The sequence below is a fragment of the Heterodontus francisci genome, chromosome 38 (genome assembly GCF_036365525.1).
Source record: "Heterodontus francisci isolate sHetFra1 chromosome 38, sHetFra1.hap1, whole genome shotgun sequence".
Taxonomy (NCBI): Eukaryota; Metazoa; Chordata; class Chondrichthyes; order Heterodontiformes; family Heterodontidae; genus Heterodontus; species Heterodontus francisci.
In genome coordinates, this window is record NC_090408.1 from 37199122 (window position 1) to 37224181 (window position 25060).

General features: G+C 43.1%; 1 protein-coding gene across 3 annotated transcripts in view; it reads right to left on the bottom strand.

The window, feature by feature from the left end:
- Positions 1-12137: 12137 nt before the first annotated feature.
- The window catches only part of paqr5b (progestin and adipoQ receptor family member Vb), a 79057-nt gene continuing 66134 nt past the window's right edge, over positions 12138-25060 (bottom strand). For 2 of the 3 annotated variants that reach the window (XM_068018116.1, XM_068018117.1), the window contains 4 exons: positions 21073-21117; positions 19297-19393; positions 17353-17497; positions 12138-15003 (listed from right to left, as the gene is read on the bottom strand). In XM_068018116.1, the coding sequence (XP_067874217.1) occupies positions 14738-15003; positions 17353-17497; positions 19297-19393; positions 21073-21117 (553 nt within the window). In that variant the 3' untranslated portion in view covers positions 12138-14737. The remainder of the gene's footprint in view (positions 15004-17352; positions 17498-19296; positions 19394-21072; positions 21118-25060) is intronic. The other variant, XM_068018118.1, reaches the window with a different exon arrangement.

Here is a 25060-nt window from a genome sequence, read left to right on the forward strand (position 1 = left end):
GCAGAAAGGCTGTAAGAAAGGAAGACAACTAGCGGTAGCAGCCTCAAGAGAGAGAGAGAGGGAACACTTGCTGTCAGAAGATATACAGTGAAAGTCTTCGAGGACTTGAACCTATCGTGAAAGTTGATGTTTGTGGAGAAGGAAAAGACCAACAGGATCACCAGGGATCACCTCATCCAGGTCGAAAGTGCTTGGAGAAGTGAGTGAAGAGGACTTTGAGAAAGGTCTGGGAGATCCGACCCATTGCAACTGGGAGAAGTTTGGGACTTTTAACCACAAAGATTTTGCATCAAAGAGGACTGTGTAACATGTAAGTGTGGTGTGAGGTTTTCAAATATTTTAATAAGTAAAGAAAATGCCTTTCTTTGTAATTTGAGGTATCAGCTACTTACAAAGTACTATTTAGTTAATGGAAATTTCTTTCAGTTTTGTTGTAATAAAAGTCTTAAAATGTGAAATCTTGTTGTGTAATTCTTTAAATTGGTCCAGGGGTTCATATCTCGGATTTTAACCTTATCGGTCTCACTGAGGTTGTAACATATGGCCAGTCACATATTCTGCTCCTGGACTGCTTCCAATCTCTGCAACCTGGATGAGTCTGTGCTTCTTGCTTACCCAGAGTGTGGGAGGTTGCAGCCACTCTCCCTCTACTTAAAGGGGCTACTCCTCAACTTCTGGCTGCACTTCAGTCCCATGTTCCTGATCTTTGGCCACCCGGTGCAGAGGGGAGTGGGCAAGTTGGAGGACCTCCTCGTGGTTCTGCTCCTGGGCCTGGCCAAGGAGGCCATTCACAGGTCCAAGTAGCGTGCAGTCGAGGGGCTCGTTAAGCCCAACTATCTGCCTCTCCTGCGACTTTGTTTGCACCCCTGGAGAGGGAGCGCTTTGTGTCCACCTGAGGTGCTGCCTAACAAGTGGGCAGCACAGGGACTGAAGGGCATTGGCGCTACCAGGGCCAACACACAAAAGCAAGATACTGCTGCTACCGGAAATCTGAAATAAAAAGAGAAAATGCTGGAAATACTCAGCAGGTCTGACAGCATCAGTGGAGAGAGGAACAGATTTAACGTTTCCTGTCGATGACCTTTTATCAGAACTCGAAAAACCAGGAACAACATTTTGCTTTAATTGGATAAGTTTCATTTTGTTTTATTTATAATTTGGAGTTTATGTTCATGCCCCCTTAAAAGGGTGGGTGGGGGCATTTGTTAACTCATGTAGATGGCAATTGTGCCATTCTAATTGGCATTTTATGAAAGAGTTAGTCACATATCCTGCATTAGCAGGGTTACAAGACCCATGTAATCTCCCACAGAGAACCAGAAGTTAGAGATATCAGGGTGCTTGGTCATGAAGCACAGTGGAGATTAAGAGCTGAACGTAGCAGCAACGCTGTCACCAATGAAGCATAATTAAGTTGAATGCAACTGGTAAAGCCGACATCAAATAACAGCCAGTGAGCACGCCTTGCCTTTTCCATCACAAAAGACGATTTGTTTTGTTCATATTCAAATAAATTTTATTTAATTTCCCAGAAACACTGTACATTTGGTGTTAATTCTGAACAATGTAACAAAAATAGAAAATCTTACACAAACAAGTTCTCAATATTTAATGGAATTTGAGCAGCTAAGGGAATCATAACATGGTTGCAATTTTAGTGCAGTAATCTTGATTGCAGCTCTACGCGGGCACAGAAATAGTTCTAAGAACACAGCGGACATACATCTGAAATATGTAGTTTCGGATTTACGTGAATCAAAAATACACAATAGCTATAAGCTAGGTTGAAGTAGCTTTATATAAAGTTCTGGCCAATTAAAAGCTATGGTTGAATACAGAGGCTACATTTCTCTAAAGTTATTTTCAAGCCTAGGACCACGCTTTACTACTGCACAATGCTAAATTTGTAGTGTGAATCCAAGCCTGATTTGACTTTGAAGTAAAATGACACAAGACACCCCAGAAAAAGAAATTTCAATCCGCTTCACCACAATTCTTCATTTACACTACAAATTCATAGTGTTGGTGCAAAGCAAAACTGCTTCATAACAATGGTGCAAGTTGCATCTGACTGGATCCTCTGTGGCTGATGGATGGTATTTTATCACAGTATGCAAGAGTTCACAGTGGTCCTTCTATTTAAACTGATTTATTTATTTCACTCAAGGCAAGATTTAGACTAAAGCTCCTATTCACTCTTTGCCAATCTCAGAAGGACATAGCAACTTTCACCAATGCAACATGTCTCCATTCACAACATCAGCCATCCTGTAGCTCCTCTGAGTGAGATTGCCAACTTCGTGCTGACCTCTGGCGATTTAGAAGTTTCATGATTTGGTCCCATGCCCTCCACTACAACTGAGTTGGAGAGAGTTATCACGTGTCACAATACATTCTCCTTGCTGCACACCTTTTAAGATGCAATTTTGCAAAAAAAAACAAAGGCACAGAGGTATCAGAATTATCTGCAACATCGGGTAAATGCCTTTTGCGTACATTTTCAGAGTATATTGATTTCAAATTCATTACAAGCCCCCAACTGTGAAAACAAATGCTTAATAGAAAGTTTGAACATTAAAATTCAGATTGAAAAAAATTATTCTTATTACGTCTGAATGAAGATATGACTTTAAATTTAGATTGTGCATTTTCCGAGACCAAAGTCACCTTTGGGTCCTTGAGCAGCTTATCAGAAAATTGCTGGTGTACTGCCACAGATTTCCGCAACCTTTATAGCCTATGGTGGGTTTTTTGCCCAAATTGATTACATTGTACTTTGTCTGCAATATGCATTAATAATATATTTAAATAGTCTTACATCTTGATACATTCCAAGTGAATGTGTCAGCTTGGCTCAGTGGGTAGTGCTCGAACCTCTGAGTCAGAAGGTTATGGGTTCTAGCCTTATTTTAGAAACCTGAACACTGATGGTCCACAGTTGGAGGTATTGTCTTTCAAATGAGACATTTAATTGAGGTCTGTTTTTTCAGATGGATGCAAAAGATCCCACGGCACCAGTTTGAAGAAGAACAGGGGCATTGTCCCACTGTTCTGGTCAATATTTATCCCTCAATCAATGTTACGAAAACACGACCTGGTCATTATCACATTGCTGTTTGTGGGAGCTTGCTGTGCACAAATTGGCTGCTGCATTTCCTACATTATAACAGTAAGTACACTTCAAAAGTACTTCATTGGCTGTAAAGAAATTTGGGACGTCCTGGGGTTGTAAAAGGCACTATATAAATGCAAGTCTTTTTTCTTTACCTAGTTTTCCCTTAAATGCATCTATGCTATATGTATCAACTCCTCCTTGAGGTAGCGATTTCCACATTCCCACCACTCTCTGGGTAAAGGAATTCTTCCTGAATTCCCTATTGAATTTATTGGTGACTGTGGGCTGAATTCTATAAGCCTGCCGCCGAATCGCGATTCCATGTGCGGTGCCTCATTTAAGTAGCCAGGGTGGGACACACCACCCCCCCCCCCCCTCCAATCACGTGGAGGGGGTGGGCTGTCCGTTCCCAGCAATGGCGTCAGCTGCCTGTGCGTAGTCACTGGCGCCATTTTTAAAGGGCTGTCAACCCTACCAGGATATTTAAATATTTAAAGTCAAATTGATTTCAAATAAATAAATACATTCCTTTTGCCCCTCTCCCACCCCCCCCCCCCCACCAATCAATTAAATTAATAATTTGCTCTTCCCCCAAAACACCTTCACAATCTGACCTGTCCCCCCCGCAAACTACACAAACTTTAAACTATAACCCTTCCCACCATCCCCTATACCCATGACATGTATTTGACCCCGTTCCCCTACCCCACCCCCCCCACACTGAGAAACGTACCTCCCCCGCCCCCTCCCCACCAGTGCTTCGCCTCATCTCACCAGACGGTGATCCAAACGTGCAACAATGCCGGGCACCGGGGTGAACATCGCAGTGGGACATTAGGAGGCGACGGAAGATTAATCATTTATTTAAATATTTAAATTGTGGCTTCGTCGCCGGGCGGTGGGGGTGCCGCCACGAGGCCTCGCCGCCTGCGGCAATATCGGGCCGGGTCCTGCCAGCGTCGAGGTTCGAGGTCCGTGGCGGACCTCACCCAGGGCCATCTTCATGCCTGTGACATGGATCCCGATGGCGAGACCTCTGTAGAATCCAGCCCTGTATTATATTTATGGACCCTAGTTTTGCAGGCATAAAATAAGTACATTGAGAACCATTATGTAATATCACATTGCATATTTTCCAGCATTTTATGACACAAGAGACTGCAAATGTAACAGAAAATTCATCTGCCGGTTTTAACTTTTTGAACATGCATGCCCCAAATACACTTCAAAGGAGTGAGTCGCTTCACAGTGTTAGTGCCAATAAACTGGATTTTAAAAAAAAATTGAAAACATCAGAACAACAGCAGCAACCTGTTTTACGACAAGCAAAGAAACAATATCTGGATTCAGTCTTTTGTTCTGTATAAGTTTGGAGCATGTACAAAGAACTATACTACAATATTACTGCAACTAGGGGTGCTCCAATTATCAGACTGGGAACTTTTAAGAGTGTGATGTGCAGCCAGCAGACTGTCAAATGCTCCCCAGCATGAACAGAGCACTGTGTCAGTGCGCAAACTTGTTTCAGTCGGTAGGAGGGTTGCCAACTCTCCAGGATTGTCCTGGAGTCTTGAGGAATAAAAGGTTAATCCCATGGACACTGCTATGAGTAAAACACCCCGGAAAAAACATCTTAGGTGGCATTCAAAAATTTGTGTGTCCTTTTTCTTAATTTTCTTTGAATGCTTTTGCTTATTAGAAATAGCAATAAAAAGGCTGTTTGACTGCACGAGGCAGTTTGAGGCGGGATGAAATCTCCAGTAATACGTCCAACTAGAGTTGGCAATCCTAGTTGGTAATGCCTCAGGGTCAGCAAGTTGTGGCTTCCATTTCCACTCAACCAGCTGAGCGTGTTGTCTAGTTTGATACCCCAAAGCAGTACTGAAGGAGTGCTGCATTTTCGAAGGAGTCATCCTAAGGACGAGATTTTAAACTGAGGCCCTGCTCAGCTAGTTCAGATGAACATTAAAGATCTCTTGACTGTATGTAAAGAGGAGGAGGGAATCCTCCAGTGACCTGGCCAACATTCCTCCTGAATCCACACACTAAAACCAGATTAGTCATCCATCTTATTGCTGTTTGTGGGATCTTGCGGTGTGCAGAATGGCTGCTACATTTGCCAACATAACAGCTAAGCGAGATGGGATAAAGCACTATATATGTATAAGAGTTTGCAAGCGTGCATGAGCACAGCTTGGCCTCCCAGGACATGCATGAGTGTCAGCATTCTGCTTTGATTAAAACCATTGGCCATTTTCAAACTTCCCTGGGCCAGCTGGCAAAAATTTCGGGTTTGTACTGAGCTGGAGTTATCCCTTGTTCTATGCAAGGCCCAACAGGTTTTGAGACCAACATATGGGGGCGGTCACATCTGTATTGAAGTGCTCCCAACTCTGCTCGGCAAAGGTAATGTAACAAGACTCTAAAACATTTCCTGCCCTTATCCTCCGCCTTCCCACCCTCCTCCAAAATTGCTCCAGCTACAATTTGATGACTCTACAATCCTTAAAACACTTTCTACAATATTGTTGGGCTAAGCCTTTGGGCTTTAGTTTCTGTTTGTTCAGCAGAGTAAAGGTTAATTAACTAAAAGCGATTGACTCAGAAATTTCTAGGCTCATATAAATCTGGGATATCTGCAGGCACTTTCCCCTATATTACAGAACTGAAGAAGCACTCAAAGGCATTTTCAATTCACTTTCTGTATTTCTAATGGGAAAAAACAGTTACTTCAGAAGCTATCAATACCAGTTGGTAAACCAGTTACAGTTCCCATGATTAATCAATAGTGCTTTAGCCATAATTACATTTAAACACCCCTTGTAATTGTATCCCATCATTTCTACAGAACAGCACCAGGCTCTTTATAAAAGGCAACATTGTGCTACTCTATAAGATATATTAATAACTGCAAAGTATTCTTTCCATTTTGTTTCAAAAACAAATGTGTTTTTGTTGTACTATTTTTGTGCAGATTTTGCATTCATCAAGGTGGTTGATAACCTGGGGGCAAAGATTTAAAGTTATTCGTAGAAGGATTAGAGGGAAGTTGAGTATTTTTCACCCAGAGGCTGGTGGTGGTTTGGAACTCACTGCCTGAAAGAGCCATTGAGTCAGAAACTCTCATCACATTTAAAAACTGCTTGGAAATGCACTTGAAGTGCCATAACCTACAGGACTACAGACCGAGAGCTGGAAAGTGGGATTAGGCTGGGTAGCTCTTTTATGGCCGGCACAGACACGATGGGCTGATTGGCCTCCTTCTGCACTGTAGATTTCTATGAGGTCTGTGCTGGGGAATGGAACACTTTCTATTTAAGGTACCTGGGGTAGAAATTTGTCTTGGGCTCTAGTGCAAACCGTGTGCTATCATACATGCTCTGCTCGATATTCAGTTTCACTGCAGTCAACAGAATTGGCTATTGAATGGGGCATACAATGGACAGCCAATCCGCTACTGCTCCAAACAGATTTCTACCTCATAGTGTCAACGTCAGAGTGTGATGTAACAGAGTTCCGGCTGCGCTGCCTCAACAGGCCTCAGTGTCAAACTCAGTAAAGCACAAGTGTGACATTCTTCTCACACTTGCCACCTGATGGTTGGCGGGGAGAAACCAGAGGCTTCTTACAGTCAGATTGCCAATTTAGTACTAAATTAGGAGCGACGTGTTCCATAGTGTCAGGATTCTGACTGCACAAACTCAGTTCATGTAGGATTCTTACAGTCGGAAGCCAAGAAGACTTCCATTGCAACAATCTGAATTGGTCTTGAATTCAGCTACAAGGGCTAAAAGTCTAGCATCTAAGCACCTCTTTAATACATATATTAATAACCTCGTTTTTTTGTTTAGGAGAAATTAGATATGATATTACTATCATTATTCACACACATAAAAAAGTTCTTCCTCATATTCCCCCTGCATCTTTTGCCCAGAACTTTCAATCTGTGTCCCCTAGTCCTTGTACCACTAGTTAATGGGAACACTTTTTCCTTGTCTAAATTATCTAAGTCTGTCATAATCTTGTACCCTTCTATTACATCTCCCCTTAATCTCCTTTGCTCCAAGGAGATTAACCCCAGCTTTTCCAGTCTACCCTTGCACCTAAAATCCCCCATCCCCAGACCCATTCTGGTAAATCTCCTCTGCACCCTTGCACTTTGGAAGAAAATCTAATTTTCAGTAAAATTGATCATTGCACCAAAATATATTGCCCTGTAAATAATTGGCTGCTCCAGATTTAATATGTAATCAAATCCTTTATTCTGTAAAGGTAAGGCACTATCTCAAGCTTATCCCTGGTTGTTTAGAAGTTCTTATCCCATCTGTAACTAAAATCTGCTTTAATATTTCCATTAGAGTAGTTGGGTTAGAGTAGATAAGTTAGTTAGATGCTGGACTATGCTGGAGATGGTGAGGGGTGAGGGGCGTAGACAAACTTTCTGTCCTATAAGGTGAATATTTGGTTCACCGTTCTTAGCCTAGGCACTGGAATATCCTCTGTATGTTTACAGATTCTGCTTAACACAAACAATAAGTTACTGGAACAAATGCTAAAGCTGTGTTTTCACGAATAACATTTTAAATGCTTCTCAGAAAGATTTTCAGCAGGAACTTGTGTATTTTTTTAATCAGGAATTGCAATCAGTTGTGATTCCCACTTCCTCTATGTATGAACACCATTATATCGGCTGTGGGAGTCACACCCACTCAATATCTGCATACCCAGTTAAAGGCCAATATGGTGACTGTGCACATTCTCCTGGCACAGTGAGAGTCCCAACCACTGGGGGTGCACATCAGGAAATTGGGTGGGGGTGCTGCTCTGCAAAACTCTGGGCCCATTCAAATTATCTGACAGTTTAAAAATGAATCTCCACTATGTACATCCAAATACAGCATTTGCAACCCAGGTTTGAAATAGCACTTAGTCGGCAAATGTTGGGTTTGATGTCTCTCTATCAATGTTCCCAAGTGGCGCTCAGATGCAATTTGAAAACTGAATTGAAATTTGCTGTCACGGCTCCCTTATCACCATCCCATAACATCACAATAATATGAGCAGATGTGACTACCAGCTGTAATTATTCACATAACATTCTCATGAATCGATTCACTACGCGCTCTCTCACAAATGAGTGTTTTATGACTGAGAGGTAAATTTGTGCAGAAGTAAAGTCTGTCCACAGCCTATCTCATGCCCAGTTTTAGCTTTTGCTCTTTCTACTTTCTGGTCATTGAATGCTACACATTGCTGAAAAGATCTGAGAAGAATGTATTGAAGATTGCCAAAAGAATGTACTTATGATGCTTTTCAAATAACCTTAACTGCTTATCCTCATCATCAACAAAGTGTTCAAATCAACACTTCAATGTTTTCCTAATTCAACATCATTCTCTTCCAGGATCTCAAAGCTGTGGAACTCTTCTGTTCCCTCCAAGAATTTGCAAGCTTCTGAAATCCTAATTTTGCTTAATCAATACGTCTTGATCTACCTCATCTTCTTTCCTACTCTTGGTGGTAACTTGTGCTGTGATTTTGAACCGTAACCTGGGCCTCACAATAAAAACTATCCTTTTGCTCTTATGTGTCACTGTTCAAATTTATCTTCTCATTTTCTCCCCATCCTCTTTTCCAAGCTTTTGCTCCCAGATGCCAGGAAGTGCATGTGTGGGAGAGTGGCCTGGGCATGCTTCAATGACATTCTACATTTGGTGGTCTGCCTTCAATACATTTGTTAAATCAGCACTTCCTCTGAACGATGAGTCAATGCTTCACATTGCACAACATGAAATAACAGTCCCCGAAGAATGTTTGCATGAATAAATGATTAACAGGATCAGAAGAAATGCTCTCTGTGAAGTCTCAGTTGACCATCTCTTCAGTCACAACACCCAACGCCCTACATCCCACCATGCTGAGCTCAAGATTCATTGCATTCCTATGATGATTCATCTCCTACTCCAGTTCATTCTTTCCCAGGACCTTAAAACCATGAAACTCCTTAACGTTCTCAGTCTCCTCGTCCTTTCACAATCTACACAAACCAAAATTTATTGTCAACAGTCTTTTGGATTACCTTATCTTCTCTTTACAACCATGGTGATGTCCTACACTGTCGGCCTTCACCCAGGTTTCTCAACTTAAAACAATCCAGGGATATGTGTTACAGCAATCAGAATATTGTATTGAGTGACAGAACATGTTAAGCACTGCCAATAACCTATAGTGTTTGCTTACTTGTGATCATATGTTGGTGAATGTGCCCAGTTTGAAGGATAAAGAATCTCAATGAGTATTTTTCCACTTACAGGTGTAGGAAAGTACAGTAGATATACACAGTTGTGCACAGACCTACTTCACTGTTGTCTTGGCTATGGCTGAAAGGGATTTAGAACATCTCCCATTTGCCATTTTGCTTATGTAAATCCAGAGACTAGGAAGGCCCAGTGATTTCTACAGGGTTGGTATCTACAGTCAAGTCCCAGGGATACAGGGAAGGGGAAACTTAGGATTGAGGACAGGGAGAAGCAGTGAATCAACTGCTAGTCACAAAAACACTCTGCACATCAGCTACCTCCCCACTTTCATATTATTGGGGCAATTTTGAGGCATCACGTGGGATCCCAACCCCAAAGAGCCAGAATCATGACAGAAACTATGGTGTTGACTTCAGAAGCATGACATTCAGATCAAGATTTACAGCATACAAACAGCCCAAACAGCACATGTTGGGTCTTCATCCTCCACACAAGTAGTGGTCCTAATCCCATGTGCCTACTTGGTTCCCATTTATTCTCTTCAACCTCTTATTGAATGTACCCTTAAGTGTTGACAAAGTCTCTGCTTCAATCAGTGGTGCATCCACAAATCTTTGTATATAAAAAATGTTTCTCCTGCTTGCTTATCCTAAATCTCTTACACTAAATCTTATATCTCTGTCCCCTCGTTCTGGATCCCTCAATCATTCCAAACAGACTCTGCCCCATCCCATCAAATGATTGTCTGCAAAATCGTGATGTGACTTTAAGTAACATATCATGACTTTATGCCAACGGTATCCAACAATCCCTTTCAAAATTGTACCAGAATTGACATTCCCTGCAACTATATAAACTAGAAAGTCAGTCATTGTTGAATGATTGGAGCTTTGACCTTTAGAGACTGGACTTAACATAAAGGAATTGAAAATGCAAACTGCAGGGCTTTTTTAAAAAAAAAAGAGATATGTAGCTTGACTGGCATAGACGCTGAGCCAATTTAACTTATACTAACATTCTCCAAATCAATGGGCTGTGAAAAAAGATTGGAATCCTTCACAAACCCTTCTTCTCACTTTGAAATAACAAAGAAATTTGGCATGAACATGTTAAAACTTCAGATGCTAATGTCACACAGCACAGCAACACTACAAGGAGTAGTTCAGGCAAATAGCATTGATGCATTTAAGGGAAAGCTAGGTAAACACATGAGGGAGAAAGGAATAGAGGGATATGTTGATGGGGTTAGATGAAGAATGGTGGGAGGCAGCATCAAAATAAAAGCAAAATACTGCGGATGCTGCAAATCTGAAATAAAAACAGAAATTGCTGGAAATACTCAGCAGGTCCTGCATCGTCTGTGGAGAGAGAAGCAGAGATAACATTTCAGGTCAGTGACCTTTCATCAGACTGGCAAAGGTTAGAAATCTAATAGGTTTTAAGCAAGTGAAGCAGGGTTGAGGGGAAAAGACAACAAAAGGGAAGGTGTGTGATAGGACAGCGGGCTGGAGAGATTAACTGACAAGGAGGTCATGGGGCAAAGGCAAAGAGAGTGCGCTAATGGTGTGGTGAAAGACAAAGCATTAGTGCAGAGCAAGGTAACATTATGTGATGATCATGAAAGAGAGGGAGGTAAAATAGAAACATAGAAAATAGGAGCAGGAGTAGGCCATTCAGCCCTTCGAGTCTGCTGCACCATTCATTATGATCATGGCTGATCATCCAACTCAGTAACCTGTTCCCTCTTTCTCCCCATATCCTTTGATCCCTTTCGCTGCAAGAGCTATATCTAACTCCTTTTTGAAAATATACAATGTTTTGGCCTCAACGGCTTTCTGTGGTAACGAATTCCACAGGCTCACCACTCTCTGGGTGAAGAGATTTCTCCTCATCTCAGTCCTGAAAGGTTCACCCCATATCCTTAGACGATGACCCCTGGTTCTGGACTCCCCCACCATCGGGAACATCCTTCCTGCATCCACCCTGTCAAGTCCTGTTAGAATTTTATAGGTTTCTATGAGATACCCCCTCACTCTTCTGAACTCCAGTGAATATGATCCTAACCAACTCAATCTCTCCTCATACGTCAGTCCCGCCATCCCAGGAATCAGCCTGGTAAACCTTCGCTGCACTCCCTCTATAGCAAGAACATCCTTCCTCAGATAAGGAGACCAAAACGGCACACACTATTCCATGTATGGCCTCACCAAGGCCCTGTATAATTGCAACATCATGTGGAGTGTAAACACCAGCATAGACCAGTTGATCCAACTGGCCTATTTCTGTGCTGCAAATGTGCTGTGTTGATTAAAGTTACTAAATTACTGTTCCCTGCATTACAACAGTAACCACACTTCAAAAGAACTTCATTGGTTGTAAAGCGCTTTGGGACATCCTGAGGTCATGACAGGCACTATATAAATGTAAGTCTTTCTTTCTTACCTGACCAATTCCTTCCCAAAGAAACATTTTGGAAGATTTTGGCTATTTCTGTTGAGTTTTACTCCCTTTTCTTATGTGGTTTGATACTGATTCTGCAGTTGTCAAACAGATTTACACCATCAAAATCACTGGACTGTAAAAAGACATCATTTGTTGAGTTTTTGTATTCCGGTTCCCCTTAACCTTCTCAGCTCTAAGGAGAACGATCATAGTTTCTCTAGTTTTTCCGTATATCTGATGTCCCTCATCTCTGATAGCATTCTAGTAAATCTCCTCTGCACCCCTCCCCGGCCTTCCTAAACTGTGATGTACATTTGGTGATGAACAGCAAATTTGAAGCTCGACCTTTGACCTGAATGTTCAGGGAAGTGATGCTAATTTGCTGATGTCAATGTATTTCTATCTAAAGTCACAATATACAAATATCAAAGTCTTCGTGGAAAAGTGCATATTTTGACAGGTGGGAGGGGAGCATGTCTCTTTGGAAAAGCTTAATCCTCTCTTTCTAGAAGCTCTTTTTATTCATTTGCCTTCATGTGATAAGCATAGGAAATGTTTACATTGTAGCCAACACATAGCAATCAGAGGAAATCTCCTACCACAAATTTCAAGGAAGTTCGGAACCAAACAAGATGCTTTTCTGTAACTTCAAAATTAAAAGATCTGTTTCTAGGGATTCCAAGAAGGGGACCAAGTACCTGAACCAATTTTCGAGAGGCCACATGTAGACATTAATTTTCATGGTTAGACGCAGAGTGAAATTTTAAAATTCTATTCAAAAATTATCATCCTTCATCTCTCCTCATGTATCCTCATACCTGCCCCCCCACCTCACGTACCTCTCTATGCCTATTACCTCCTCCAGCCCTATCACCCTCCAAGATCCCTGCGCTCCTTCGATTCTTGCCTCTAGCAATGAAAGGCGGGGATACGCTCCACCATTGGCAGCCGTGCCTTCAGCTTTCTAGGCCTTAAACTCTGAAAGTCCCTCCCTAAACGTCTCCGCCTCTCACCCTTTCTATCCTCCCATATGTCACTCTTGTACACGTGATAGCCAGGTCTAATATCTCCTTATGTGGTTCTGTATCAAATTCTGTCTGATTATGCTCTTGTGATGCGCCTTTTGATGCTTTTACTATGTTAGAGACGCTATATAAATGCAAACTGTTGTTGTAAAGCTCCCACCACTTTGCCTCAACAATGCATTTACTGTGGGTTACAGACTCAGGTCTGGTTTACATTAACATAGATAACAACGTACCTTCACAATTAGATCTAATTTTAAAATTTGGTGAGTGAGTAAAAACAGAAGAATAGAGATATAGGCTGGAAATTTATGCCACCCCAACGAGCGGGAGGCTCCAGGAGGCCTTCCCGACCTGCGGTGGCCTCCACCCTCACTTTACGTAGGGTTGGGGGGGGGGGGGGGGCGCGAAAAACAGGCCGCCCACCCCAGGCCAATCAAGACCATTAAGTTACCAATTAATGGCCACTTAAGGGCCTTTGCCCACCTCCACACAGATTTTATGTGTGGAAAGCGGGTGTCCTGGAGCTGGGACAGGCCGCCTGGGAAAAGCTGTCAGCCTTTCCGCGCCCCGGGGGTGGGCCCTGACAATTGGACACAGGGTGCCTAATTGAGGGCTGCCCCTGCTTCCCCAACCACCCCCAGGACCCAAGACGCCCCCCCCCTTCCCCCCAAACGACCACCCTTGCCTCGCCAGGGTCCGACCAATGACCCCCGGCGAGGAACCCAAACTTACCTGGACTCCTGGCTCCATGTCCTCGGCTGGGCTGCAGTCCCAGCAGTGGTCACTGCTCCCAGTGGCGCCGCTGGGACAAAGAGCTGCCGGCCCGCTGATTGGCCGGCAGCTCAATGAGGCGAGTGGAAGTCCCACCTCGGAACAGTTAAAGCCTGGCGACCCGTAAAATGCGGGACGGATCCCCAGGCTAGGCGGAAGCATGTTCGCCACTGCCTTTTATGTCAGTGGCCGGCTGCCATCTGCCTAACATAAAATCCAGCCCATACAAGGGTTTGATTTTACAATAAATTTCTGACTGTCAACAACCTTCCTACAGATCCTCCTGTTCCCAAAACACAGTCGCCTGAAATTTCCAAGGGGTTCTTTCAATTTTCTCCTGGAAGTTCAGGGAAAGATCAGTGGAGATCCCAGAGAAGTGGCATCGCTGGGTTCCTGCTGTTCTTCCTGCTGAAATTACGATGGAATATTGGGAACCCGACAGAAATTTTATCTTAGTAATTGGTTGCAGTGCCTGAACTATAGCCACAGGTGGAGGCAAGATTGAGATCACTTCAGCTTCTTGAAGGATGGACCTCAGGATTACACTCTAGGTTGGGTACAACATAGTTCAACAATGATGATTGGGTCTCTTTACATTTAAGTTAATAATTAACCCTTAACCAGTCCAATGACAAGAATACCCACTGATCCAGCTATCTCAAAACATGTCTATTCCTTTTCCGCAAACACTCAAAGCCAGGTTTCTCAGAACGCAGCACAATCAAATCTGCTCTAGAGAAAAGGCACAATGCTATTTTCCACTTGTGAATGAGAGAGCTTCTACCTCCTTTAATTGGAGGGAGTGTTTAGCTGAATACCAGAGATTAAACTGCAGCTGAACTGACCTTCAACTTGCCCCAAGGGCAGTTTTATAACCATGTTAAATAAAAACCTGCACGGTGTAATAAAAATATCCATAGCACTGGGGGCAAGCATATTAAAGATTCCGGTGCGCACATTAAAGGCGCGGCCTATCATTTGGGAGATGTATCCATTTCAAACAGGAATGTACTTCATTTCTTCACATGTCACAGTATTTATATGAAGTGGTATTCCAGTGCTTATACTCCTTTAAAAATCATGGCCTCTTCTTTAGCCGGTTTAAGGTGAGGTGCGTCATCCTAATCCGTCTTGAACTTCTCGTTCAAGTATTCATATTTCAGTTCAGGTAACTTTGGTGTCCAGCACAGGGCGAGGGAGAATAGTGCTATGATGAGGAGGTTCAACATAAAGGCGAAGCCAAGTGCACCAATGGTGCCCACGAATGAGGGTAATGGTACATGAAGTGTGAGCCAAGCATGGCGCAATGACATGTCCATAATTATGGCTTCCATCTGGAAATGTGTGCCAATGATTGCACAGATGTGAAACAGCTGGTGGCTATGACCTGAAAGGAATACATTCAGAAAGAAGGCGGTCAGAAAGCTTGCAAACATTTAAACAATGGACTCAAAAGCATGTTAAAACAATCTTGCCAATGAAAGGAAATTGTAAGTAGTGGTTTTGTGTTCTTAATTTCTCACACACTCTTATCTACCAACTATAAAAGGAAGGAAAATTCCCTCCTAGAGACCAGTTACAGACACTTGCAGGCATTGTTCTGGTGGCACACTCTTCCCATAATTCATATAGGTGCTAGATAGCTGCTTGATGGCTGTCACAGACACGATGGGCCAAAGGGCCTTTTTCTGTGCTATATAACTATGACTCTAATATAGAAAGTGCTCTACTGAAGCTGTGTGACTTCTGGGCACTAGAAGAGAGTCCTGTGAAAGTGGATGCTGATGGGACAGTTCAGAGTATAAAGGAGGGATAGCACACAGTTCTCCACATGGAGAGATTCCAAACTCAACTGTGCCATTGTGGACTGAGTGGAGGTTTTTTATTCTTCGTTTTTTTGGTGGGATGTGGGCATCGCTAGCTAGGCCAGCATTTATTGCCCATCCCTAATTGCCCTTGAACAGAGTGGCTTGCTAGGCCATTTCAGAGGGCATTTAAGAGTTAACCACATTAAGGTTAAGCATTTCTCTGCAGAAAGTGACCACAAGTGTAGGCCACGCACTCGAATACTTCCCTGGGGCATTAGCATACAGCATACAGGGGCAGAGAGCAGCACTGGCAGAGGCTGTTGAGCAGTTTGCCTGTACCATGTCTTATTCCAAACTGAGTCAGGGCGCTGACTACGGGCCTCTCTGCTGGTTACCCACCTCTGAACGTAACTCTCACTCAAAGGAGCCATCAGGCCTGGGCAAAATAACAACAAATACCTTTTAGAAAACAACAGGGAGCCTATCCTTCAACCAACGTTACTAAAACAGATTATCTGGTTGTTAGCGTATTGATGTTTGTGGGAACTTGCTGTGCGTGAATTGGCTGCTGCATTTCCTACATTACAACAGTGACTCTGTTTCCAAAGTACTTCATTTGTAATAACGCACTTTGGGATGTCGGGGTTCAGATGTGAAGAATGGCATTTCGGATAATGTGTCAGAGAGCAAGAGGAGTGAATGCCTGAAGTAAAGGAGGAGTGAGAAATTGGGAAAATAAAGAAAGGAAAATAAAAAAACTTAAAAAAATTTAGATCCAATTTTGAAAAAATAAATGTCACCATGTGGCTTTGCAGAAAAATTAATAAAAATAAATTTTTTTTTTGTATACCAGGATGTTTTTTTCAAAATTGGATCTAAAGGTTTCTGTTTGGGTTTTCCTGCAAATTTCCCATTAAACCAGTGGTGCTCATAATACCACACAGCACCAACTTGCAACTCATTTGCTCCTTCCTGTGCCCTCAGCATGCTAGCTCCCCCCTGGGTCCCTGACTTCCACTTGCAGCTACTGGGCAACAGGACAAAATGTTGTTTCTATTTCTCTTAATCTTTGGAAAGAGAAAATGAGGGGTCGCTATTGGGAGAGTCCCTTGTCACAGTAGTCCACTCAGCAATTCTACGCGAGTACACATCTATCATTCATAGTGCAGCACATCTCTGCATCCCTGAGAGTGTGCCTCAAGCGAGACATTGGATGAGCAGTTGGCACATAACACTGCCCTAATCTCAGGTGCAGCAAGAGGCTCATCAGAAAATGCCAGATACATTGCTCTCAGTTTAGCTGCCATTGTCAATGGATGGAAAATCACAGGCAAAGCACCTGCAATTTTCCAGCAAGTCACCCAATTCATCTGAGGCCCCGGTCAATCTGTTGTGGTGGCACAGGGCGCTGCTGCTCCACTGTACCATGCCACATTGTGACAGAATACAGCTGTTAATGGACATAACAACTGGACTGCAAATGTGGTCAAAGCACCGGGAGAGAGGGAGGGGGGAAATCTAATGGATGGCATTCCCACAGCCATAGTAGATTCCATCAGCCTTCCTTGGCATAGGATTGGCAAATACCTAGTTTTGAATCAGCTGATGTTTTCTTTTTGAATGAGTTGTCCAGAATTTTATAACTTGTATACTGGACTCCAAGGGTCAAGTTTCTAGAATAACGCAGGCCCTGTGCTGTGCCTTGTGAGGTGAAGTTATTAAGGTTTTCAATGTGAACCTGCAAACATCAGACTCAAGCCTCATTCCAACCCTGTTCCCCATTCCCATCCTGTCCCCTGTTTTGGAAAGACCAAGGGATGGTTCTTGGGTTGTTGGCACAGGGACGAGTGAGTAACTTAAAGGGTCACAAAGCTAAGAATGACTTTGAGCTTATAGAACAACGATTCCAACTCCTCTCAACTCCTTACCGATGTAGTCAAACCTCCCGGGAGCAAGACGCTCAGGTAAGTGTGTCGCAAACAGGAAACAGGTTAGGAAGGCCAGTGCCACATGCCTGTAGTGGATTGGAATCGTTTCATTGTGTGCACAACCTTCCCCTGAGCAAAGGAACAACTACACAGAAAAGAAAAATAAAACAGAAACTGATTCAGTTACACAATTCATTTTCCGAAAACAATCTAAAATTTCAAAAGATTGACTCCGCAGTTTCCCTTGCATTGTCCATTTTAACTTCCTACATTGTTATTTGACAATCTCCTATCTATGTTTATAATCTACCCTGTATTCTAAAACCTTCCAACATTGTGATTAAAGATCGCACTGGTAGGAACTTTCAAATGGCAGTCTCAGTAAATGAATGAGATTTGGGATACTGTTTGGACACATCTGAACTGAGATGCTGGCCTTTGCACTATCAAATCTCATTGTGATAAATTACATGCCTTGCAATGACAGAGGTGAGTGGGCTGAGATTTGCGTTTGCTGAAAAACTAACTTTTCTCATGGTTTTCAGATTTTCAGATTTATGGGAAAGTGTTTTCTCACTTTGGAGAGATTCCACGGCTTTGTGTCTATACAAGGCTGCTATTAATAAAGTGTGTGCCATTTCCTTTTTATAATAGAACTGAGAATGCTAACTTGGCAATTTCCACACAAACAGAACTCATTTTAAAAGCTGCTACAGTGAAAGTAGCCCCGGCTCCTAATGTTGAGAATGTGGAACTCGCTACCACACAGAATAGTTGAGGCGAACCGCATAGATGCATTTAAAGGGAAGCTGGATAAGTAGTTGAAGGAATAGAAGGATATACTGATAAGGTTTGATGAATTAATTTGGGAGGAGGCTTGTGTGGAGCATAAATACTGGCATGGATCTGCTGGGCTGAATGGCCTCTTTCTGTGCTGTAAATTCCGCATCTAAACCTTCTGGCTATAATTTTACACATGTCTATTTTTAAAATATCGAAATATCTAACACTTTCTCGCTATCTTTATCTCTTTGTCTGTTGGGGATGGTTTGTTGTGAGTTCCAGGCCAGGTTTTTCTGCTCCTATGTTTTATTGTGATTTCCACCCATTCATCTTTGTAGACAGAAAACCACAGTCTGGCCCCAATATTTAAATATTTGTCTTTTCTCCAGTTTTCTACCCCCTTTCCCAATGGTTTTGACTCCAGCTGGTGTTTCTGCCTCCCTGTGCCTCATCTAAGCACTTCATGTGTGAACCCAGGATACAAAGGGGGAGAAATTGGTGAGGGCGAGTCCAGATTTTTGGCAAAATATTAACATGGTGGGGGTGGGGGGGGGACCCAATTTTGGGGCATAAACTCTTGCTCCCAATCTCCCCCAGAAGTATGTCAGCTGCCAGATTGGAAGATGGCAACTTTCAAGTGTGCAAGGTGCCCATCTTTCATCAGAAATGACCTGACCTGAAACGTTAACTCTGTTTCTCTCTCCACAGATGCTGCCTGACCTGCTGAGTATTTCCAGCACTTTCTGTTTTTATCTCAGATTTTCAGCATCTGCAGTATTTTGCTTTTATGTCAGAGACAGGAACACTGGCTGACTTTTCCGTAACTCAATGATAATGAGACTATTTTTAATGCCCCTAATACCAGTTGACCTGAGATCAGCCAATTCAACACAGATCAGGCATTAAACTTGGGCCAGTCCTGGTCTTATTGTTGAGTTGCTTAGTGCCTTAATTGACTAAGCTACCAGGAGTTAGTATTACCTCTTAAACATTTAAGACACCTTAAACACCTGAGACCTTTATACACTTCCTCCTCAAAACCCAATCTTTAGTTTCAGGAGGACTAATGGTCATAAGAGATGAGAGGCACAGAAACCCCCAGGCCAGCTCACTACAGAACATCCCTTTTATATTATAGATACCACTTGCTCACAAACATACCCTGTAAAACAGTGGGATGTTATCAAAGAGGTACGGGTAAGCAAAGGCCACAATCCGCAACATTTTACTCAGGTTGGGGTAATTCAGTTCCGGAGATCTGAAACAAGAGCAATCATTAAGTAAACTTGCACAAATACAAATTGTTCCGTCTTTAGCCTGAATAATGATGTGAGAACTACAGTCAAACGTGAAATGACTGCATTTAAATCTTGTACCAACATCTCAGTGCAACATTGACCCAGGTTCGATTCCAATCCGTGCTGAATTTGCTTGTTGCAGCCAGTGCAGTGGTCCTGGCTGGGCTGTCCCTCAGCCACCTCAACCAAATGGCCACTCTTCACATGTAAGCTTGGGTGGTGAATACCAATAGGCTAATCCACCATGGGAGGCAGCATGGCCAAGCCCAATCCTGTTCTTGCCCCGGCATCTAGCAGGATCGCAAGATATCGATTGGGAATGGGAACCTGGGTTCTTGTCTGCTCCCCTCTGTTAACCACTACTTCCCTTACTTCCTCCCTCAACTGCATAGCCCTATTTCCACCTCTGGCCAAGATCATCTAACAGAGCACAGATTGGGTTCGAAACTGGGACTTTTTTGTCTGTGCGTTTCAGTACCGTACCACATTACCCACTAAAGCAACAAAATATTTCAATTAAAAAAAGACTACGGTAGGGGGTTTAAATGGCAGTCAATGTAAATCAACACAGCAACTGAAGAGTATCATCCCTTCATCTTCAAGCAATATGAAATTGGCCTGGTTCCTTTTAGATTAAGCAGCCAAATCCATGCAAAACAAACATGATAAAGCAATCTTATTAAAGTCCTGAATTCGTGCAGTTTGACACACACAAGGTGCCCATAAAAACATGGAAAGGACAGATCAGTTCCCCTTCTCAAAGTAGGTATGACTATCTTAACATGGGTCTTTCGAGCCGCCCACAAGATAGTAGACGGAGTGAAGCAGATGGGTACTAGTGTGTAACCTTTACTCCCCCCACCAGACGACTCCCCTTCCTCTTCACTCTGAAAGGTGTTGATACCTTATTGGTCTACAAGCCGATAGGTCCATTTACCCTTCAGTACTTCAACCCTTGGGCCATTCTATATACATGGGTCAAGTCAATGGGGACATCAGAAGGTGACTCAACAATGGAGGAGGTGGCTGATCCAGTCTTCAAAGTGTCTACAGGCTGGATGGCAGAAATCAGGGCTGATTTTGCTTCCCTTACACAGAGTCAGTGGGGTCAAATAACCCTATCATTGCTCTGGCTGAGATCAGCAGATCAAGAATCAAATATGGGAACTTCCTGGTCTGTACGGTTTCAACAACTGAATTGGGAATGGGGTACGTGTGTTCACATGGCAATTGTATCTTGTTGAGAGGGTCAAGAGTGGGGTAGAGTGGAAATCAAATTAACACCCACCCAAGATATTTCACTACAAGCCCATCATTATTATTGTGATGAGATCCTATTGAACAGAAAGGGAAGAAAAATCACCTCAGAATGCAAAGAGTGAATGTAAAGACTAAGTAAAAGTGAAGATGCTGTAAGTGGAATAGGATAAAAAATAATAATTACTGCCATTCTCACAAAGAAACATAACATACTCATTCTAATATCCTCCCTGTGCTGTTTCAATGCCGGCATTAACCTGTTTAACACGGCGTTAAAATAACACAAGGAGAATTTGGAACAGGCACGTTAAACATCCACACAAGAATAGTGCCGGTCATTATTCCAGCCATATTGCCCTTTAGCTGTTATTTTATTTACCTTTCAACGATGTTTCTGTTATAATGGATGAAAGGCATGCCAAGCCTATGCAGGTGTTACCAGAGCAGGGCAGTGAAGGGAAGGAAATGGCAGGTTTTGTATTAGTAACCGTGAAATTGGAAATAGAAGCATTTTATACACATGTCACATAGTATCACAGTGGGAAGAAAAAACCTCAAGAGCCAGCACCATCATTCAAACCATAGACCCATAGAGTTATCCAGCACAAAAACAGGCCCTTTGGTCCATCATGTCCGTGCCGGCCATCAAGCACCTATCTATTCTAATCCCATTTTCCAGCACTTGGCCCCTAACCTTATATGCTATGGCATTTCAAGTGCTCATCTAAATACCTATTAAATGTTGTGAGGGTTCCTGCCCCTACAATCCCTTCAGGCAGTGTGTTCCAGATTCCAATCACCCTCTGGGTGAAAAGCTTTTTCCTCAAATCCCCTCTAAACCTCCTGCCCCATACCTTAAATCTATGCCCCCTGGTTATTGACACCTCCGCTAAGGGAAAAAGTTTCTTCCTATCTACCCTATATATGCCCCTCATACTTTTGTATTCCTCATTCAGGACCCCCTCAGCCTTCTCTGCTCTAAGGAAAACAACCCTAGCCTTTTCAGTCTCTCTTCTTAACTGAAATACTCCAGCCCAGGCAACATCCTGGTGAATCTCCTCTGCGCCCTCTCCAGTGCAATCACATCCTTCCTATAGTGTGGTGCCCAGAACTGTACACAGTACTCCAGCTGTGGCCTAACTAGCGTTTTATACAGCTCCATCATAACTTCCCTGCTCTTATATTCTATGCCTCGGCTAATAAAGGCAAGTTTCCCGTAAGCCTTCCTAACCACCTTATCTACCTGTGCTGCTGCCTTCAGTGATCTATGGACAAGTACACCAAGGTCCCTCTGACCCTCTGTACTTCCTAGGGTCCTACCATCCATTGTATATTCCCTTGCTTTGTTAGTCCTCTCAAACCTCACAATTCTCAGGATTAAATTCCATTTGCCACTGCTCTGCCCATCTATATCGTCCTGTAATCTAAGGCTTTCCTCCTCACTATTTACGACACCACCAATTTTCGTGTCATCTGCGAACTTACTGATCATACCTCCTATATTCACGTCTAAATCATTAATGTACACTACAAACAGCAAGGATCCCAGCACCGATCCCTGTGGTACACCACTGGTCACAGGCTTCCAATTGCAAAAAACAACCCTCGACCATTACCCTCTGCCTCCTGCCACTAAGCCAATTTTGGATCCAATTTGCCAAATTGCCCTGGATCCCATGGGCTTTTACCTTCTTGAAAAATCTCCCATGTGGTATCTTATCAGAAGCCTTACTGAAGTCCATGTAGGCTACATCAACTGCTTTACCCTCATCTACACACCTAGTCACCTCCTCGAAAAATTCAATCAAATTTGTTAGACGTGATCTCCTCCAACAAAGCCATACTGACTATCCCTGATTAATCCCTGCCTCTCCAAGTGGAGATTAATCCTATCCCTCAGAATTTTTTCCAATAGTTTCCCTACCACTGATGTTAGACTCACTGGCCCGTAATTACCTGGTTTATCGCTGCTACCCTTCTTAAATAATGGTACCACATTCGCTGTCCTCCAATCCTCTGGCACTTCACCTGTGGCCAGAGAGGATTTGAAAATTTGTGTCTGAGCCCTTGCAATCTCCTCCCTTGACTCACTCAGCAGCCTGGGATACATCTCATCTGGCCTGGGGATTTATCCACTTTTAAGCCCACTAAAACCGCTAATACGTCCTCCCTTTCAATGCTAACTCGTTCAAGTATATCACAATCCCCCTCCCTGATCACTACACTTACATCGTCCTTCTCCATAGTGAACACAGATGAAAAATAATCAATTTAAAACCTCACCTACGTCCTCTGGCTCTATGCACACATTGCCACTTTGGTCCTTAATGGGCCCTACTCTTTCCCTGGTTATCCACTTGCCCTTCATATACTTATAAAATGACTTGGGATTTTCCTTTATCTTGCCCACCAGTGTTTTTTCATGCCCCCTTTTTGCTCTCCTAATTACTTTTTTTAGTACCCCCCTACGCTTTCTGTACTCCTCTAGGGCCTCTGCTGTTTTCAGCCCCCTGAATCTGCCTCCTTTTTTTTCCTCATCCAATCCTCTATATCCTTTGACATCCAGGGTTACCTGGACTTATTGGTCCTACTCTTCACCTTTACGGGAACAAGTCGGCCCTGAACTCTCACTATTTCCTCTTTGAATGACTCCCACTGGTCTGATGTAGACTTTCCTACAAGTAGCTGCTTCCGGTCCACTTTGGCCAGATCCTGTTTTATCATATTGAAATAGGCCTTCCCCCAATGCAGTACCTTTATTTCCGGTCCATCTTTGTCCTTTTCCATAAATACCTTAAATCTTACAGAGTAATGGTCACTATCCCTGAAATGCTCCCACACTGACACTTCTACCACTTGTCTGGCTTCATTCCCTAAGATTAGGTCCAGCACTGCCCCTTATCTTGTAGGACTTTCTACGTGCTGGTTCAAAAAGTTCTCCTGAATGCACTTGAAGAATTCCACCCCCTTTAATCCTTTTGCATTGAAACTATCCCAGTTAATATTGGGGAAGTTGAAATCCCCTATTATTATTACCCTATTATTTTTACACTTTTCTGAGATTTGCCTACATATCTGCTCCTCTATCTCTCCCTGACTGTTTGCAGACCTGTAGTACGCTCCCAGTAAATTGATTGCCCCCTTTTTGTTTTTAAGTTCTACCCATATGGCCTAATTTGAGGAACCTTCGAAGATATCATCCCTTCTTATTGCAGTAATGGACTCCTTGATTAACATTGCAATGTCACCTCCTCTTTTACACCACCCCTCCCCCCACCCTCCACACCTGAAGATTCTATACCCTGGAATACTGAGCTGCCAGTCCTGCCCTTCCCTCAACCATATCTCAGTGATAGCAATAATATCATATTCCCATGTGTTAATCAACGCCCTCAGTTCATCTGCCTTACTAGTAAGACTCCTTGTTAAAATAGATGCAATCCAGCCTTGCATTGTTCGCTTGTGCCTTAACAGGTCTATATTTGCTCCGCCTTCCAGACTGACTTAGTTTCTCTTCTATATTTAGCTGTGCATCACCCCCTACTGTAGCTCCACTCTGTATCCCATCCCCCTGACAAATTAGTTTAAACCCCTCCCCGCCAACCCCCCCAACAGCACTAGCAAACCTCCCTGCAAAGATGTTGGTCCCGTTCCAGTTCAGGTGCAACCCGTCCGACATGTACATCCTACCTTCGCCAGAAACAGACCCAGTGATCCAGGTCTACATGAAGAGACCTTTCTTCATTTGTTCATCACACATAATGTCAATGATATGGCTCAGTAGGTAGCACACGCTGGCCTCTGAGTCAAAAGGTTGCTGGCTCAAGCCACACTTAACCATGTAATCCACGCTTACACTTCAGTGCAGTACTGAGGAAATGCTGCACTGTTGGAGGTGTTGCCTTTTGGAGCACCTTTGCCATCTCAGGTGGATGTAAAAGATCCCTTGAAACTATTCGAAGAAGAGTAGGGGAGTTACCCCCGGGGTCCTGGCCAGTATTCATCTTTCAACCAACATCTAACACAGACTTTCTGGTCATGGTTTCATTGCTATTTGTGGGAGCTTGCTGTGTGCAAATTGGCTGCTGTGTTTCCTATATTATGACACTGGCTACATTTCTGGAGGAAATCCTGAGGTTATGAAGGAATCTGTATAAATGCAAGATCTTTCTTTATGATGCAACATTGTAAATTGTCTCTTAATGTAAGATTGTCTTCCTTGCACATGATGTTGAGACAGCAGAAATGTGTTTGTGAAACTCTCCTCTGGTATTTCTTCACAAAATCACAAGCAGGTTTCAACTTCAGTCAAAAAAAGATGAAAACATCTTCACAAACCGAATGCAGCTTCCGATGAAAATTCCAGT